The sequence below is a fragment of the Solea solea genome, chromosome 12 (assembly GCF_958295425.1).
Source record: "Solea solea chromosome 12, fSolSol10.1, whole genome shotgun sequence".
NCBI lineage: Eukaryota > Metazoa > Chordata > Actinopteri > Pleuronectiformes > Soleidae > Solea > Solea solea.
This window is the reverse complement of record NC_081145.1, coordinates 12668476-12688313: the sequence shown is the minus strand read 5'-3', so window position 1 is coordinate 12688313 and position 19838 is coordinate 12668476. Positions and strand designations below refer to the sequence as shown.

The 19838-nt window shown below is 40.4% G+C and overlaps 1 protein-coding gene across 9 annotated transcripts in view; it reads left to right on the top strand.

The window, feature by feature from the left end:
- Positions 1 to 3423: 3423 nt before the first annotated feature.
- tjp1b (tight junction protein 1b) overlaps positions 3424 to 19838 on the top strand; it is a 62642-nt gene continuing 46227 nt past the window's right edge. For 4 of the 9 annotated variants that reach the window (XM_058644820.1, XM_058644823.1, XM_058644822.1 and 1 more), the window contains exons 1-2: positions 3424 to 3903; positions 4489 to 4588. In XM_058644820.1, coding sequence (XP_058500803.1) covers positions 3468 to 3903; positions 4489 to 4588 — 536 coding nt within the window. In that variant the 5' untranslated portion in view covers positions 3424 to 3467. Of the gene's footprint in view, positions 3904 to 4488; positions 4589 to 13258; positions 13793 to 19838 lie in introns of those variants that run through there. The other 5 variants (XM_058644830.1, XM_058644827.1, XM_058644826.1 and 2 more) reach the window with 2 other exon arrangements.

The window sequence follows — 19838 nt, the reverse complement described above, 5'->3', positions numbered from 1 at the left end:
AAAACATTCTATTTAAGGTAAATTAGTTTTCAATGGTCATGTGCAAAAACAGCATGTGTTAGTTGTGAGGCTTTGCCAGCAATGTTGGATTTGGAGCTCTCAAAAATAATGAGCTTATTATAAAGGAAATAATGTTCACAGAAAGAGGTCTTTTTTTCTCCCTTAGTTGTCAATTTAACCTAATACACGTGTTTAGTCATTTTAAGTGTGGACTAAATGCATTATAGCACGTAATAGGATTACATAAGTGTCTAATTTCATCGATTAATAAATGAATCAGGTCAATTAAACCAGCACAACTTGGTAATTGACTTTATTGCTCTGGGCAGATGTTGCCAGCCTCAGTGCAATCAATGAGGTTTGTGCTATGTCTTCTTATGGAATTATATGTTATAAATAATTATTTATTTTGACTTATGTCCGAAAGTCAGATTCTGGTCTCAATGTTTTGGGTTTCTCAAGCTTAAAGGTGTGAATCAACAAAGAGAGGTGGAAAGAACACTAAAGTACTTAAGTACAAATAAAAACTGGTCTAAAAATGTACTCAAGATAAAGTAAAGAAGAAGCTTGTTGAATTGTTTTTAATTAAAGGTAAACCTTTACAAATTAAAGTGCTGACAAAAATCAAATTCGTAAACACATAATGTATCAGTCAAACTGGGTCAAAGGTCACAAATGTCACTCACTCAGGGACCTTTATTAGCGCCAATTAACCTGTCCTCGTCATTCACTGCCAAAGTTTCCTGCGTGGGATTTTTTTATTTCTTTTTTTTAATTTCATTTTTTAAAATGTTTTACTCAGTAACGGATGTGATTAAAAATGTAGCGAAGAACAGTACTTCCAGAAAAACATACTGAAGTAAAAGTAAATTTACAAATTTCAAAAATGACTTTAAAAAAAAAGTACATTAACACAAATAAATGTAATTCATTACTTTCCACCACTAAAAACAACAGACAATTCTTCATCATGCTGTGGCACCAGATTGAGATGCAGAGAAGAGACACTTTATGGTAAAGTATTTATATAATGTAAAGGTTAAGTTCTTATATTCAGGGACACAATGCCTGCTCACTGCACCAACTCTTTTATAGTCTTCCTTAATAGTGAAAATATAATTGCATGATACACTTTTTAAGTTATAAGGTAATAATAAGATAAGGTTCTCTCTCTCTCTATCCATATCGTATGCCTTGTTTCCACTGCTGTATTTCTATTTCACTTTGCACGGAGCATCTGGAACAAAAACGATTTCCCCCCGGGGATTAATAAAAAAATTAATAATGATATTAGTGGTGTATATTTATACACGTCCTGACAGTGTAACACTGAATTTTAGTCCACTGGACAAAGGTCAACTTGTGTGATTCAGCAGTTCAACAAACAAATGCATCACAACCTGCTGATGATTAAAACTTCCGCCTTCATTATTGAGCAGATACATTTAGTTGGAAATGATAAATCATTTACTTGTTTTAGGTCACGTATCCAAACAGAGTGAGGGAATGAATTATGAGTTATTCATTGCTGGTGACTGTATTTGATTGTAACAGGTGGCTATTTGACTGAAAGGACACATGTTTGGCTTTATTTCTTGCACCACTGATTATTGACGTACTTGTTGTGTAAAAGACGCCTCATCAACACACTGATGTGTTCATGTCCATGCATTCACATTTTATGTTCATATTAAGCATAATTGACATATTACATTGTTAACTGGAGCTGTTAGTAACAACTAAACCTATGGAATGAATAATTAAGAATTATTAAATTTAAAGAAGAAAATTAAGGATTTTTACTCTAACATGTGACACTTGTGTAACGTTCCAAGTCTTAGGGGATAAACTTTGATAATTAAACACTGGTCTGTGGCTCAGACACACACTGGTTGTTCCCTTTAATATATTGATGAAATCTGTCTGTGTCAGCACGTTAAACACCGGACATCAGATCCAGTTTGAAAAATGTCAACATTTGAGAAATAAAACTAAACATGTGTCCTTTATAGCAGGGGTCTCAAACTCAAAGGAACCACAGCGCATCTAATCTGGTCAATGGAGGGCCAGTCAAGAAAAAAAAGTTGCCCTCCTCTACTTGTTCAGTAGGGAAGGGCAATAAGAGACTAAAATCATATCACAATATTCATAATGAAGAAATAAAAAATATCCTAATGACAGTCGTCAGTGCTGAATGACTCATGTTTATGTGCACTAAACCAAATGACTGATTGAGTCATTTGAGCAGACACTAAATGTATCTGCTAAATAAGGATAAGTTTTAAACATCAGCAGGTTGTGATGCATTTGTTCCTTGAACTGCTGAATCACACAAGTTGGTCTTGGGTCTATAAAACTATCTGTCTATTTGCACAGTGCACTAAAGGACAGTGTGAGCTATCTGTCTGGCTTATGAGTGTTACACTCAGGAACCTTATCTTATCACCAACTTATTACGTCATTCTTTTTTTTTATTAATGAGGAAGAATTACAAAAGACAACAAAATATGATACTCAATGATCAAACACCATAAGATAACATATATCTTATGGTGTTTGGCACCTGGGGTGTTTCTCTTTCCAGTCTCCTGTAAAGTGTGACTCTAATTTTAACAGTGCTGTGTGTGGACGTTGGAGCTGTTCATTTCCCCGAGGGAACCTCCCAAAGGGATTAATAAAGTCGTATGTCTGTCTGTCTGTCTGTCAGCGCCCTCTTCTGGCAAGCAGGCTGTTCTCCATCCTTTCCACACTATAGCTGGCTGAAAATGTGATTCAAGGTCATGCTGGTTATCTGTTGTTTTTTTTTGTTTTTTTCGTAATAGATTTTCAGCACAATGCATTAAGCTCTCCTTGTTGTCCTTGTTCCATTTAATTGTATGCTAATCTTTCTCATCCCTCAGGTCAATGCCCACTGCTGGATGGCACAAACGTGTCACATGAACAGAAAGAACAGAAAGGTGAGGGTCTCTGGTGGAGCAGCTGAGTGAGCTTTGCTCATAAAATCACATTTTGTGCATATCAAGCTGATTTTCCAAGATGTGTATTTCTTTTGTAACTCCCTGATGATTTTTTACGCTAGTCAGCATTACCCAAAAATAACAACTGTGCAACTGTGTGCTACATTATCCTCAAGGAAACTAATAGGGAAAAAAACAGAGCTACTTAAACACATTTTTAATTAAAGGGAGCATATGGTGATTAAATGGCCACTTAAGCAGCTCAGAGGTTTGATCTTCCAAGACCACGGGCAAAATAATGCAAAATGTGTTGAGGATGTCCATGCAGGGGTGAGCAGTTTGCACTGATGTACTTAAGAGTCCGCTAATCTTCTTAGTGCCGCTAAGTACCCAGCTAGAAATCAGCCACTGTCCAGATTGTCAGTTCCTGCCCGATAGATAAACGACTCAGACAAAAACAAAGTGAGGCTCGAGGGAACATGTGGCACAGTTGCTCCACTGGCATGAAATATGCACCTTCCCTCCTTTAGGAACTGTGTTGACAGAAGCGTGGATGAAGTTCTGGTGGATTTCCTCAGCCTGGAGATGTTTGGCAGTGGCAGCAAGAAGTGGTTTGTGGAGAAGCAGAAGAGGCAGAAGCTGAAGTCAGGCAGGAGGTCGTGCACCAGAAAGAAGAAGAGATGGGCGGCTAAGATCCTCAAACTGCACAGACAGAAGATCCTGAGTGAGCTGGACGTCAACACTGTGCTCCCCTACTTGGTGTACGATAAGGTTTTCTCACTCGGAGAGTACAAGGAAATACTAGGACATGAGTCCAATAAAAAAAGGACAGAAATATTCCTGGATCATCTGTCCTCAAAAGGGCCTTCTGCATTCTTCTCATTCTGCTCTGTTTTGGAGGAAGTGTGTCCCCACCTGCTCACCTGCTTCCTGCTGGATGGAGAAGGTACAGCCATTAATTAAGCACTAATTACACTGACGATGAACACAAACTAGAGGGTTTCCCTACGCTAATGTTTACATCTGTTAGTTAAAACTCATTGATCTGTAAAAGCGTATCACTTGTTTTATCACTGTTTTTCAGTCTTCTTATTTAATATTTAATGTTTTGTGAGGAAAAAAACAAAACCCAAAACAAAACAAGAAATATAAAGAGATGGAAACATATTTTCAGTAAGCTAGTGCCACAGACTAAGAGCCAGCAAAAATAGCTGCTTAAATCTGAATGTCTGAGGGGATTACTGAGCCCTCAGCTTTCCTAACTGGCCTCTGACAACATATGGCGTAAACGTGCCTACTGTCTGAAGGGCATTGTCTGTGCTGCACTATAGCAAATCAATACTTCACTTTTTTTTTATTTATTTTTAAATCTCAGTACACTAAGAAACTGTCTTGCATTTGCACCTAAATGAGTTTTCCACTTTATCTGTGCTTAATGTCCCACAATTAAGACCATGTGAATTCCTCTTACACTCACTTAGATTAAATTACAGGGCCTTGAAAAGTAGCTAACATTAATCTGCTCCTACAGATGGTGTTTCCGCATGGGGGAGGAAAGGGGGCCTCACTGTGCCCCCAAACAGTCCTGGAGAGCAGCCACCTATGTACACAGACCCTGTGTATGACTCCAGGTGAGACACACATCCGCTGGATTATATCATGTCCAAGCAGTTGATAAAGTTACTCTTGTGTTGCAGTTGTAAAATGCAGTTGTCTCGACTTAGATTTGAGCAATTCATGTTCTGTAAACACGGATTTTTTTTCATTAATAATTCACGTTATTGTTATTTACCCTAAGACTGATGGTAAGAAGGCCAGGAGGACATCACACAGAGCAGGGGTCTCAAACTTGAATGACTTGGGTGCCACTAAGTGTCTAGTTAAGTCAGTTCGGGGCCGGTCAAGTGGAAAAAAAGTCAGACTTTTTGAGAAAAAGACACCGAAATAATAATATTTATCATGATATTTGAAATCATTTCAAACTAAAAATGTTTGTTTTGGTATTTCAGAATACGAATGCATTTGTAATGCAAAATGAATCTATTAACTTGATATTAAGTGGCAGGCCTCATGAAATTCCACAGGCCTCTGATAGAGAGCAATCTACTGTAATAGCCTTCGTGTTCCTATTACTATCACATGAACTCATACAGATGCGTGACAGAATCAACTCATTTCAAATTCAACACTAGTGTGTATACTGTGCACTGGTGTTTGTAGTGTAGCCCTTGATCTTAACCCATTTCAGCACAGTGACCTTTGACACTGTCCGCTTAAAACACTTCTGGTAAAACTGTTTCCATCAGTGAGATTACTGAGCGGCTGGTTTCCACTTGGTGAACACTGTTGCAAGGCTGTTGTTGTTGTGACCGTGTGTCAGGCCCAGGGAGTGTATCATGACTGAGTGGTGCTGTCTCTCCGGGAGCGTGGACCCTCTGAATAATAGTCTCAGCCCAGCTAACACAGCACATGGGGGGTGGGTTGGGGGGGGGGGCGGTTATGTGGTAAAGTGGGTGTGTGGATGTGATGCTTGCAGTGACAGGACAGACGCGCTGATACACTCGACAAGGTATGACAGCTAAGTCAGCGTGGAGTCCCAGTGGTCCGGCTCCAGACACTCACACAGAAAACACACATACACACACACACACACACATGTATCTACACAGACAGGCTGACAGAAGCGGCACACACAGCAACAACAGTCACGGTGCCTCAGCAGGAGATGATATACAGTACCAACAAGGCGATGTCTGTAATCTCAAGTGCCTTCCTGTGTGATGAACCAACTGATGATGCTCTTTGTAATCTGACATTTCTCTAGTTCCTTAGTTGGAAAAAAGCAGAACTTTGAGATGTTTTTGTTGCCCTCATTGTGTTTTCTTTTTAATACAACCTTTACTTTCAACACGGACATTCACTATCATTATTAATGTCTAATTCTGATACAAAGTGTTGGACAAAGCTAAAAAAAAACCCCACGAGATAATCTCTCCCTTTCTTTTTAATCTACTCTTGGCAGAAATAGGACAGAAAGTGCCTCAAGTCATGGACGCTTGACTTGGCTAGATTGTGTTTGCCAGCACGTATGCCTGTGTGACAGAGTGAAGCATGTCTGCAGTCATGCTCGTTACAAATGTGGAAACAACCCTGAAATATCTTTCTTTTTTTGCACACACTAAGTCGTGTGTGTGTGTGTGTTTTCCTTTTCCTTCTCCTACTCTTCACACTGTGTCTGATCCAGAGCAGATGAGCAGAGTGATTGTCAGTTCTGCAGGTTAAAAGAGACACTGTGTTATTTTGGCTTTTTGTTTTCCGCCTCTGGTCAGTATCTTGCTGACTGAGAGTGAACATGCAGCATTTAATCTCATCTCAGGGCATCTGTTCTGTTTTAAAGGGCACAAAGGGCCTTGTTTAGTGCGCGAAGTGATGTGAACCTGAATGAAACCAGTTTAACAGCCTTGTAGAACCTGATAATGTAATAAATCCCTGAAAATATAATAACTTCCCGATAATGTAATAAAGTGCATTTCCCAATAATGTAATACACTTGATAATAAAGTATTACATTAATGGGAGGTTATTACAGTATCAGGTTATCCTTCATTTCGCAGGTCCTGATAATGTAATAATTCCCCAATATTGTAATAATTTAACAGCAGACCACCTGTTACTTGGGTTCAAGTGGTGATACTGTGTAAGCAACGCAAGCTCGAGAGCTCTAGCGCCATCAACAGGACAAAGGTGGACATGCATGTATGTACTTTAACTTTTGACTTGTTCATCCGTTTTTCACAAACGATGTATCACTGGAACCCTTGGGCCAAGCCGAGTTCAACACACCCATAATGACTCTTACTTTTTTTATTGGTACTGTTGTTTTTTGTTTTTAAACCAATATTTAAAAACTCTGGAAGTAGTAACTAACAATTCAAGTAGTGGTTTAAATTGATAAGACATGTGTTTACATAACAGCCTTTCTGTGTTCTGGGCTCTTCTTTCCTCTCACATGCACGTTAATTGGAAACTCTAGTAGGTGTGAATGACAGTGGATGTGTGTTGGTCCTGTGATGGCCTGGCGACCTGTCCAGAGAGGGTGCACTTTGACTTTTGCCCTATGTCAGCTGGGATTGGCTCCAGTGCCCCCCGTGACCCTCATGTGGAGGATAAAGCGGTAGACAGTGAATGAATGATGGTACAGAACATCTCAGCTGACACTGGGGCGATAGGCGGGCTACACCAAGCGTGTGGCCTGTGGAACAGAACATGTACAACAGAAATAGCTGCCCCTGCCAATAATAAAATAAATACACTCAGGCCAATTAGACAATTTCAGTTCACTGAGCTAATGCTGTAATAAAATAAAATAAAATGCTTCAATTATAATGCTTCACGTTAAACTGAATTAATTATTTTGCAGAACACACTAATAAATAGAACGTCCAATACTTTGGAAACTGGCAACTGCTAATTGTACCTGTGTCTGTACATCAAGTAGAATTATCACAATCCGCTGGATTAGCTTCCTAGCCTCTAATATAAACACTGTACTTGGATCACTGCCTTGTTTTAACTGCAGGGTATACCACTTTGTATCTATACAGGATGTGTGTGTGTGTGTGTGTGTGTGTGTGTGTCTGTGCAATTCTCCGGGAAGAGTTGGCCATGTGTCTGCTTCGGAGGCCTTATATGTATATGTGAGGCTGCAGTGATGATGTAAGTCACTGTGCCTTCATCCATAAGTGGAGAAAATTAGATGCTGGCAGGTTGGAGGAGGAGAAGAGGAGCAATTAGCTGGAGCTGCGAGGTTATGATTCTCTGTGCTGATGACTCACCTCACAGCACATGGAGAGAAAGCACTGCGACAGCACTGAAGTGTGACTGTGCATGTGAGTGTGTGTGTGTGTGTGTGTGTGTGTGTGTGTGGAGGGGGACGTGTTTCATTACTCTTGCTCTTCTTGGTGCAGTGCATTCATGTGAAGAGGACTTTCTCTGTGAACTTCTCCTCTTTGTTTGGTGCAAAAGCAATAAATCACGGTGTTATAGCAGTAGTGGTTCTCAGGGCTTTGGTCCAAGTTTGTCTCCTCCGGGAGCAGCTTCTGAGTCCTACAAACCAGCTTTGATTTTGCTACACTGACTAAAGTGGACGAGAGAATCTAAGGACACAAGAAAGAAGGGCAGGTCTGTCTGTCCTATTTACTTCCGGGGGGGGAGGGACAAGTACTTGAGTGTGCTATTAGTGCAAAACTGTGCCTGTGTGTATGTGTGTGTGTGTGTCTGTGCACTTCTATGTATCTCCGTGAAAATCCAAAAAACACGGGTGAGGACATTTTGGCTGTTTAGGCCCTTTAAAGTCACATAACTTTAAAGGGCCTTTTGAGGGTTAAGACTTGGTTTACTGGTCAGTGTAAGAATGGGTTTTAGGTTAAGGGTTAGGCATTGAGGATAGGGTAAGGGGCTAAGGAATGTATTATGTCTATCAGTGACCTTACTAAGAATGCTGTACAAGAATGCGTGTGTTTGTGTGTGTGTGTGTGTGTGTGTGAGTGTGTGTGAGTGATGCACAATAAAGGAGTCAGCAGTGGGTTCTCATGTGAGAAGGGTAATGATGGGGCAAGCTGCTCTGAGCCATTACAGTGAAGATGCAGAGGGGGGATGCCAACATGAAATCAAAGTGCTGCAGTGGCGTGTGCTTCAGACTGCAGCACAACCACTGACCCACTGCTGTCTCTCAGCTTCCCCACTGACACACTCCTACTGGTTCCCATACTGTGTGTGTGTGTGTGTGTGTGTGTGTTCTTGTATTTGTGAAGACCAAAAAAACTGTGTACATCATACAGAGTAACGACATTTTTCAAAAGGGCCTTTTCAGGGTTAAGACCTGGTTTTTTAGGTTAGGTTTAGAGTTTACTTTAGGTTTGGGTTAGGGTTAGACACTTAGTTGTGACGGTTACAGTTGGGGTAAGGGGTTAAGTCTATGAGGGTTCTCACTATGAATGAAGCGTGTGCGTGTGTGTGTGTGTGTGTGTGAGACAGAGAAAAAGAAGGGGGAACATGGTTGATATCTGTGTATGTGTGTGTGTGTGTGTGTGTGTGTATGAATATCAGTAGCAGTTTTCCCATCCACTAATGACCGTTGTGTTTTCCGTGCCTGATAATGATCTGTAGTGTCAGATAAATCAACAGTATTATGAATGGTGTCCTTGTCAATGGGAGGTGACAGAGTGCGTTGCTGGTTGGTGTGCTGGAGCTCAGCTCTGCTCCACCCTCACGGCTCTGTTAACGGTGTTTCTGAGAGGGTTGACGGGATTTAAACGCGCACAGTACTGGAAGTAACAGGAAGCAGTGACATCAGCGCCGGTGTGCAACCGAACCTGAGTGTCGACATTTTTGTTTTTTTATGTGAAAACTAAAAACATCTAAACAATAAGGTGCCTTCATGCTAACGTGAGTGTACGATTTTTGTTCATCCAGAATTGAGAAGAAAATCCTTTCAAAATAAAAGAAAGTCCTGTGAGCTCCAAATCTGACATTGATTTTGGCTCAAAGTGTAACTGTTGTTATCACCTCTCAAAAGCCTAGATTTCATAATACTGAGGTCAAGCCCTACCAACACCAAAAAGAAAGTTTTAAATATTGTTTTTGGGTTATTTTGGCATATCTTTATGCATAGTTCTTACACACTGAGTGAGCTGTTGAGATTTGTGCAAATGGAGCCATTCTCTCAACAGGCCTCTAGGCCCCTTATCTCCAATAAAGGACAATCTTAATGCTTCAGCATACCAATAGATTTTGGACAATGCTCCCAATTTTGTGGCAGCAGTTTGAGGACGGCCCTTTTCTAGTCCAACATGTGTCCCAGTGCACAACTGGCCCACACAGAGCCCTGACCTCAACCACATCGAGCACCTTTGGGATGAACTAGAACAGAGAATGTGAGCCCGGTCTTCCCGTCCAACATCAGTGTCTGAACATCATGCATGCTCTACAGAATAAATGGACACAAATTCCCATAGAAACACTTCAGAATCTTGAGGAAAGTCTTTCAAGAAGTGTGGAAGCTGTTATCACTGCAATAGGGGAAACATCTCAACTAATGGTCAGGCTTTGGAATGGTTTTTCCACATAGTGTATTTGCACCAGCAATTGCAATTTAGCTTCCTCTAATGCCCTTAAGGGTTTTTCTGCTTCCACTCAGCCAGAAGTAACAGAGAAGCAACCAAGAAAAAAAACGTTTTACATTTTACAACAAGCCCAACCTTCATTCTCTGTCTTTTATATTAAGATTAGTGTAAATGCTATACATTGTAAATAGTCTAATCCTAGTTATTTTAGAAACAGTAATAATCATAGTTAATTATTTATATATATACGTATATTTTTTTTTTCTCAATTCACATCACAAATACAGTGTATACGTGCTTGCCAAAGAGAGGGTTTACACCATCAGGTTAACATTTCACAAACCATGGGGAGGATTCTTTCATCCACGGAGCTCATTTAATTTTTCCATCCAATTTGTCTTATTAACAATCTTAATCATCTAATGCTTATTTCAGCTAATTCGTCCGATTATGCCTTTGAATTAGTCACAGCAGATAAGAGCCTCCATTTCCATGTATCTGGCCTCTGCAGACAGACTGTCCTGCGTGGTTGGACTTCACTCTTTAAGTCTGTTGGGTTTAGTGAGAGTGAGACGTGCACCTCTCCGCTCAGGTGAGAAGACGTCTCTCTCTCTCTCTCTCTCTCTCTCTCTCTCTACTAAGACTTCAAAGTCTAGACTAATCGACTTACTCCGAAGCTTATGGCGACACCAGCGTGTCACTGTATTGACTGAAAAACAACCACACCTGCCTCTGTTTGCTGCTAATGACTGCTGGTGTGGGCACAGTGAATTCAGTGCTGCTGGTGTGTGTATGAATTCAGCAAACACTAAGTCACCGTATAATCTGCAGCCAAACTTAGAAACGTCAAGCAGAAAAAAAAGTACTTTATATTTTAAGCCAACAACATCAATAGTTCCCAAAGCCCTTGATGCTCGAAAATAAACATTGGTGTTTATTTTGGTATGGATGGCTGGGTGTTCATAATATGGAAAAAGACCAAAAAATATACATTTATATGATTGTAGAGAGCACTGTTGCCTTTGTGGCAAGAAGAGCCGGGTTTGTGACCCGGTCGGGGTTTGCATGTTCTCCCTGTGTGTGTGTGGGGGTTTTCTCTGGGTTCTCCGGTTTCCTCCCAGTCCAAAAACATGCGAGGTACAAAGTGGTACAAGATGGATGGATGATTGTAGAGGTTTAAAACACACGGAATACTCATGCAATAAAAAATCATTAAAACACGTTCAATGAAATACACATAAGCAATATCTCTAGGAAAAAAAACAATCTCACATAATTAGTTTACAGAGTGTTGATGAAGGATCATGATATTAACTGGAAAAAGACATGACGTGAAAACCATTATTTGTAAATGACAGCTACTGAAAATCACCAGTGCGGTGAAATAAATGATTTCATGCTGTCACATGAGGTCATTTTCACAGCAGACAAACTGAAGTGCCATCTCGCTGAAGAAGCACAGTGTGGGTGATTATTTTATTTTACAGTGTAACTGTGAAGCAGGTGTCATTACAACGTTTGTACAATGAAACCCCCTCCACACTAAAGACAAATTGAAAATGCTTCAGTCTACAGTTCTGGTTCAGGCTTTGATATGGGTGCCATTAAAAAAAAAAAAGCTGACTATAACTGAGAGACATTTATATGGGGTACTGAGTGTTCTTTAGCTGTAGCACACATTGTTATATGTCTGTGAGATTAAGGACTCTAATCTAATAATCTAATAATATACTGTACATTACACTTAAATGCAATGATGTAGCCGGACAACAGCCATTATGTCATTATGACTGTTGTTTTCTACAAACACACAACTCTTTTTCATCTCCAACGGTCTTCTCTCATCTGCACTTTTTCAGAATCAGTTTTTATGTCATTTGCCGGAAAATACTACACTGGAATTGGGGACCAAGAGCAATCATAAGAAATACTTACAGAGTAAGACAAGATAAAACTAGGACTAGGACTACCACTAAGACTATAAAACACTGCTGTATGTAAGATATTTATTATATAAAATAACCATGGTGCGTCATCAGAGATTAAAGAAACATGTTCAATTGAGAGTCTGGCTTCACTGATAACAATAATATATTCCGTATATTCACAAAATAAATTAGAATTTACACAGCCCACGGCCAAGAGGGAAGGAATTGTGCTTGTTAGAGGAAGGACACTGGTTCAATCCTGGGACGGGCCAAGGGCTCGTGTGTCCTTGAGCATTCCCCCAGTGCTCCCCGCTCACAGATAAGTGCGGCCCACTGTGTGTTCACTACTTAATAAGGATGGAGAAAATGTGTTCTTAAGGTCAAATTCACTATCCTTTATTTGTGTGTATGCAAACATTTCCAATTCATTGAAATGAACATGAATACATGGGATGCCAGCACACCGGGCCACACGGTTGGTGCAGTGGTTAGCACTCTTGCCTTTGCAGCAGGAAGACCCAGTCGGAAAACAAGGGCCTTTCTGCATAGAGTTTGCATGTTCTCTCCATGTGTGCGTGGTTTTTCTCCAGGTTCTCCGGCTTGCTCCCACAGTCCAAAAACATGCAATACGGGGTTTAGGTAAATTGGACACTCTAAATGTACCATAGGTGTGAGTGTGTGAATGGTTGTTTGTCTCTGTGTGGCCCTGCGATCGACTGGTGATCTGTCCAGGGTGTGACCCCGTCAATCACCCTATATCAGCTGAGATTGGTACAGCTCCCCTTGCGACCCTCATGTGGAGGATAAAGTGGTAGAAGATGGATGGATGGATGAATGAGATTTCAGCACAGGGGGCAGTTGCAAGGCTTTTTAATTTGCAAATATATGATATGCCTAACACGGGGAGTGCTTGGGCCGATAACCGATACATACCGATATATATGTATACAGTGTATATATATGTAGGTATACAGTATATATACCAAGGCTCTTTCTAGTTACAACCCTGTAAGCCATTACTGTTTCCACAAAGTATTGTGTACAAACCCTTTCACAACTATTTAAAAACAATCTTAAGACCCCCCCCAACACACACACACAAGCAGACACACTCACGCGCACACACACACACACACACACACTCACCACCATCCTCCTACTCCCGCCTCACCCTCTCCTCTCCTCTCTCCTCCCTCCCTCCCTCCCTCCCAGTTGACTACACTGTACACACACTCTCTCCCCTACCTCACACACACGGACGCCTGGACGCTGCAGCGTTTTTTAAAGAGTGTTTCCAGCCCTTGAGAGAGGAGGGAGGAGGAGGCAGGAGGAAGGAGACAATGTCCACATTTTGTTCTATATTTTGAAAAAATTATACATACAAAAAAAAGGGGGGAAAAAAAAGGAAAAAAGAAAAAAAAGCACCAATCGAATGGATCGGCGTTCCGTGTGCGGACGCTAGAACACGGAACTCAGAGTGTCATTGCAGACATGGGTCGCAGCGGTACGGCACCTTTCGCTCAGCTCCTCGGGGAGTGTTTTCACTGTCAGTCCTTCAGCGCTGGAAATGGCGCTGTGATGCTGAGCGTGGAAGACGCAGCGGAGGCGGATGCCAGGGAATAAAGACATTTATGATCACCTGTGCTTTTCTTTGGGTTGGATTTTTAGTAGCGGTGGACAGTACCATGGTGAATTACCAGAAATACATTACTGTTATGCAGCTGGCTCTGGGGGTGACCGCCTCCAACAAAGAACATTGTCTTCCACCCAGGAAGCGAATGTGGTGAGTATGAATGTTGGTGCGGATGATGATGATGATGATGATGATGATGGTGGTGGTGATGATGATGATGTGATGAAGGTTTGGGGAGAAAAGAGAGGATCTGTCGCCTCCTACATCTCGTCACACGCTGATGAGTGGGTCACGGAGCCACGGTGCGCCCGTTCACTCTTCATCCAACATGACATAATATTCCTCTCCACCACTGCAGCCAGTCTGCACCAGGTTGTTATCATCACTAAACCCACTGTGGTCGATACACGGGAGCTGAAGCTGCTGCTCCGCGCGTGAGTGCGTGCGTCATTGAGCGCGCGCGCGTCATTGCGCGAGCCTGTGTGTGTGTGTGTATGTGTATGTGTCCTTCCTCTTCATCACGATCTGAAGTTGAATGCGTATTGAATGATGTCACAGTCTCTCTCACCCATTGTTTCCTGTGCCTCCAACTTCGTGTGCTTCACTGTGGCATATATGGCCTTCACTGCATTGCACTGCTGCTGTCACTGGAAACGTCATCGTCACGCTTTAACCGTGTGGTCAACCATCATCCTGCCTCCACCGCCTCCACTCTCATCCCCACTGCTCTGTGGAAACTAATTAATAAAATGTAGAGCATGAAACATGACCATCTCCTGGTTTTATTTGCTCACACGGCCGTGTCTATTAAATGTTCTATACCCATACTCTCAGCATGTGTGTCCTGTCTGTGTATCCACCTTACTTTCTGTGTGTCCTCATTACTCTGTGTGACTGTTTTCTATAGTGTATATACAGGAAATATATATATAAAACTGCAGCAACCACCTCTCACCTCCCCCTATAGTTCTCCTCTTGCTGTATATATGCCGTGTTCATCTGTTTACTGTAAGACTGCCACTCATTTTTCTTGGCACTAAGCAGATTGAGACATCGTTGTTTCCCTAATAACAGCCAGATAACCATCTTGTTTGAATAACAAAGACGGTTAATTGGGAGTGAAGAGGCTCAATAACACTCTGATAGCAAGTGTTTCTCACTAAGTAGAAAGATGTGGCGAGCTGTGGATCATTTGTCCACATACTGTATTCACTGGCACGGTTCTACACTTTGTGAGGCTCAACTATTACAACCACCAGCTAAAGTTGACCTGAATAATTTCCTGAACTCTTTCTGTCACTCGAGCGAAGACGAAACACTCACGCTGAAAATCCCTCAGCATCCCTTTGTCTTGAGATCGAGATTATTTTGTTTGTATTATATAAACAGGATGTGTTCAACATTTTGCAGTTTGTGTCGCCAGATAATTTACAACTGTAACAAACTGTACAACTGTGACCACCGTCCTTTCATGAACAGTGCACAGTTACCAGAGTCAACTGTGCTGTGACCTCAGTGGGGGTCACACACTTATCACATGCAGCACGTTCTCTTTTTTACTGTTCAGCTTCATTAGTCTTGTCTTTATTAGCCTATAGTGGCCCTCCTGGAAGAAGATTCAAGATTCACCAAGACAGAGGAGACCTTTCATGTTTCTTTTGTTTTTTTAGTTGTTGTGTTTTTGTTTTTGGTTATTTGAGCTTAATTTTTTAGGCCTGCTTGAGTGACAATTATGTTCATATATACCAGGCTCTTGTAGCTCTTGAAATCTGTTATTAGCCAATCAAACACTGATTAGATTACACGTTAATCATCATACTATAAGGATTTTACATGTCACACTCCTAACATTTTCTTGCTAATCATGTTACTGATGTTTAAATGTTATAATGCTTTTTCACATTGTTTCCCCATTAAATCTCATCACATGATTACACCTGACATTTCTTGTGCTCATCATATCCATTTCACTTAGTCAATGCCACATGATTCTTACTGGGTTTTTAAACCAATGTGCATTTAATGTGTCGTAAAAAAACAAAACAAAAACACGCTGCCATCATGAAAACCAACTAGTGGGAAATGAGCGGTAATATAAAGAGTAGTGTTCTTTAAGATTAATAATCTGAGCATTCTTTCTATGAGATTTGCATCCGCTGGAGTGCAGATAGATACACGTCTAGTTCCTTTAATAGACTTATGTAACATTAAATAACACTCTTGCATTATTCCAAAAAGCTGTAATGTATGTTGTAATGTTACAAGAAAAAAAAGTATAAAGAAAAATGCTGAATCTGCCACTTATACCACACCTGCAACTAAATCTAACGTGTTATTTTCAGACCCAGGCCTCATCCTTCCACTAGGTTTGCAATAGTTTACTTAATTCTGAGAAATAATGTACATTAAAAAGCTGATGTCACATATAGAAAGACACTATTTTGTCTATTAACATGATATCCTTTACATAACGTGGTGATAGAACACGTCAAATACAAATAGTAAATTATAAATGTATATTCTCACTGTCATACTCATCTATCATCAGACACAATAGCTGTTCCTGGAATACTGCTGTAGATACAGTATATTTAATATAATTGAAGTTTCTTGCCTGTGGCTCTAACTGCCCTCAGCAGTCCCCTCACTCTCTGCCTGGAGAAGTCAATGTATTGGTTTAACCGTATTGCACAAGCGATATTGATAACTTGATTAAAGTGACCTTTCAGATCAATAATGTTACACACCCCTTAACACTGCATGTCCATGAAATACTCCAGGTACAGTTTACACTAGTGGAGCTGAAACTAACATTACGTTCATGATATTTCACGCTCTCTTTCTTCAGATTCTATAAATGTAAAGATTTGACAGATTTTTTTTGGTAAGGTTTGCTGCCTTTTGTTTGTCTTTTGAGAATAAACAGATGTCTTTTTATTAAGTTATTTCGAAAAAAAGGGCCACAGCTCCACATTTGTAAAGAGTGAAAAGCAGCAGCAGCGGCAGCAGCTCTCTAAAATGGAATTAGCCTTTGCAAACAGATGTTCCTCTTGCCTGCAGTCTTAAAAACCCATCCTCCCTTGCACACAGCCACACACAATTGGCATTAACCTGACTTAATGAACTTTACACTCTGTTGCAAGTCTGCAGGGATAATACAACAAGTTCATTGCATTTATGTAATGTTTCCTGTTATTTTTAACTTGCGCCTTTTATCTGAAACAAAAACAGGCCGATAGTGCTTGCAGAGCAGAGACACTTCATTTGCTGTTGAATTTGCTGAGTATGACTGTGTTTCTCTTACTGTGTGTGTGTGTGTGTGTGTGTGTTTTATTGCATCTATCAGACACAAGTCAGGACTGCTCTCTTTGTTAAGTGTTATATTAGCACTGGCCAAGATGGGAGGAATGAAGTGTAACATTGCCTATTGACCTGCTGATTAAGCAGTAGCCATTATTGCTCATACTAATTGTACTTGATGCCTCCTCGAGGCAAAACCAAGAGAGAGGGAAGAGAGGCACGGCTTAAAGTCCAGCTACTGATTAATGTGTGTGTGTGTGTGCGTGCGCGCGCAGTGTTCTTTCTTGGTTATAGCATCAGGCGTCTGCTTGACCTTCTCAGTGAACTATAGAATCACACTCGCTGTAATGGTAAGTGTTGTGTTGTGTGTATGCAGACTAAAGACTATACATATAACCATCATAACCAGGTCCAGCAGACACTCTTATTTCACGGACTGTCCAAAATGCAGCCATTTGACTTGTTTACTCAAAATAATAATAACAATAACTGGTACACACATGTCGGTACGACTAATGCGAGTGAGACGAGTTTGCTCATTTTACTTAGGGAGCAAATCGTCAAAATGGACACCAGAATTCAAAATGGCCGACTTCCTGTTGAGTTGAGGCCATGGTTACCATGGTCGACTTTTTTATTTTTATGTCTTTTTATGCACGTTAACCCCCTCAAAAATGAGCGCAAAGCCACGGATATGATAACAGTCTGAAGGATAATAATACGTGTAACCATTTCGGCCCCTGCCATTTGTGCTCGGGCCCTAATTACAATCTGAGGTTTATACGTAGAAAAAAGTGTGTACAACAACCTTTAGCGTTCAAAACATATACTTAGAGGAGTAAACACATAGATTCCCTTTTTACCGGTTCATGCACACATACATACACATAGTGTACTAGGGTTGCCAATCGTTCTGTAAAATAAGGATTTGCTCCATATTTCAAAGATAAAAGACGTGTTCTGTATTGAACAGATAGTAAACGCACTTGGTTCTTTTTTCTTTTCTTATTTTCTTGATGATCAAGTCAACATTGACTGAAACAGGACAGATTGGTACATGTAGGAGCCATACATTTATTACAGTAATACTTATTTTTATTGTAGCAAAGTGTATTTTATGGTTATACTCTGGCATTGTGTATTGTGTGATTACATTGGATAGTGGGATATAGCGGGTTACGTGTATAAAGGGAGAGGAAGAGGTTTGGTTGGCTGCTATTTTTCTTTGACTCCTGTGATTATTTATGAGTTTATGCACGCCATCATCCCTTTTGTTCGTTAATAAAAGGGTAAACGTATTTTGAAATCATAGTGATTTGTTTTGTTTAGCACGTCAGACAATCAGGCTCAACCTCAGCCCCTCAGCGACTCCTTTGTTCTCCAAGGTCACTACAGTCCACTAATGAAGATGGTTGTGTATGAGGGGAAAATAAAACCATCCTCCTCCTGCCATCAGGCCATCTCCATAATGTGTCTGTCATTCATTTGTATTTGGTCGTCCGAGTCAGTGTATCATAGCAAAGGGGAGGCGGGTGCCATGTGTGTAAAGTGCAATATGTAAACAGTATAAGAACAGAAGTTGGCGACCCTTTACTGTACGTAACTACACAACTGTCTGATTTATTATCTCAAACACTGCACACATTTCATTATTTTCATTATTAGTCTATAGCAGCAACACATGATAACATTATACACGTTAAAAAAAATCCACTGACAAAGTGGAAATTAATCAAGCATAACATTCAACCACTAAAATACAGTAAATAAGTAAATAACTATAATTTGACATCTTAATCAAGAAATAATGTGCTTTACTATTTTTGTTGTTAAACAGTACACTTGAAAATTAATGAATAACAATAATTCTTTTATTTCAGCATTACAAATATAATTTTGGTTAAATAGCTTCTACATACTGGTGTATTAGTTATTACAGAAACCTAAAAAAAGATTGTTTTGATAATTACTAATGCTGTTAATTTAGGTCAGCTGTGGCTTTGGATGCTGGTCTAATAAATATATTAAGCCCTGTACATTTCTTACATGTTGCCATTTTAGCCTCTTAGTGATAATGTGCCATCTGACAGCATCGACAAAGTAAACATAAATATAACACACTGCCTGGAAAATACTTCATTTACTTAATACTTTAAATGAAGTTGTCTCGTTAGCCTGCAGCTGCAGCAGCAGCAGCAGCAGCAGCAGCCACTTAGCTTATCTGCACATTAAGACTGGAACCACGGAGAAACAGGTAACTCATCTCTGTCAAAACACTGCAGCTACAATCTCCTCACCAGTGCCACTGAAGCTCACTCATGAATGCTTTGTATCTCATTTGGTTTAATCATGTCATGTAAAAATGACAAAGTTGCAGGTTTACATTGGGTCATTTGCCAAACTGTTTCTCAGCCAGGAGAATCAACAATGATGCCTCCATGAAATAATCTCACTCATACATTTGGACCAGGCTGTGTGTTTCCCTTTTTTCAGACCGCTTTAATGCAACTTCCCAAAATATTATACTATCACTTGACTTTAATGTGGCTTTAAACTCCATGTGTGTCATAAAAGGTACAAAATGTGGGAAAAGGAAAAGGCGACATTAATATTCAGTGTCAGCGTTTCCTTTATTTTCTCAGTCCTCAAATGAACCACGTTTTGCCTGCAAATTTTATGGCCGAAAAATGCCTCACAAATGCAACTTAAAATCATTCAGTGCACATTATATCTGAGTCGGCACAGTCGCTGGCACTGTGTGTTACATTCTGCCTCTGTGGCCCCCGAGAGTTTTGGCTGAAATCCATTTCAGAATCATCATCCAAGAAACGAACCTCTGAATGAGAGGGACTGCACGGGCCTGTGATAGCGTCCAAACTGCTTTTCTCATTAGTCA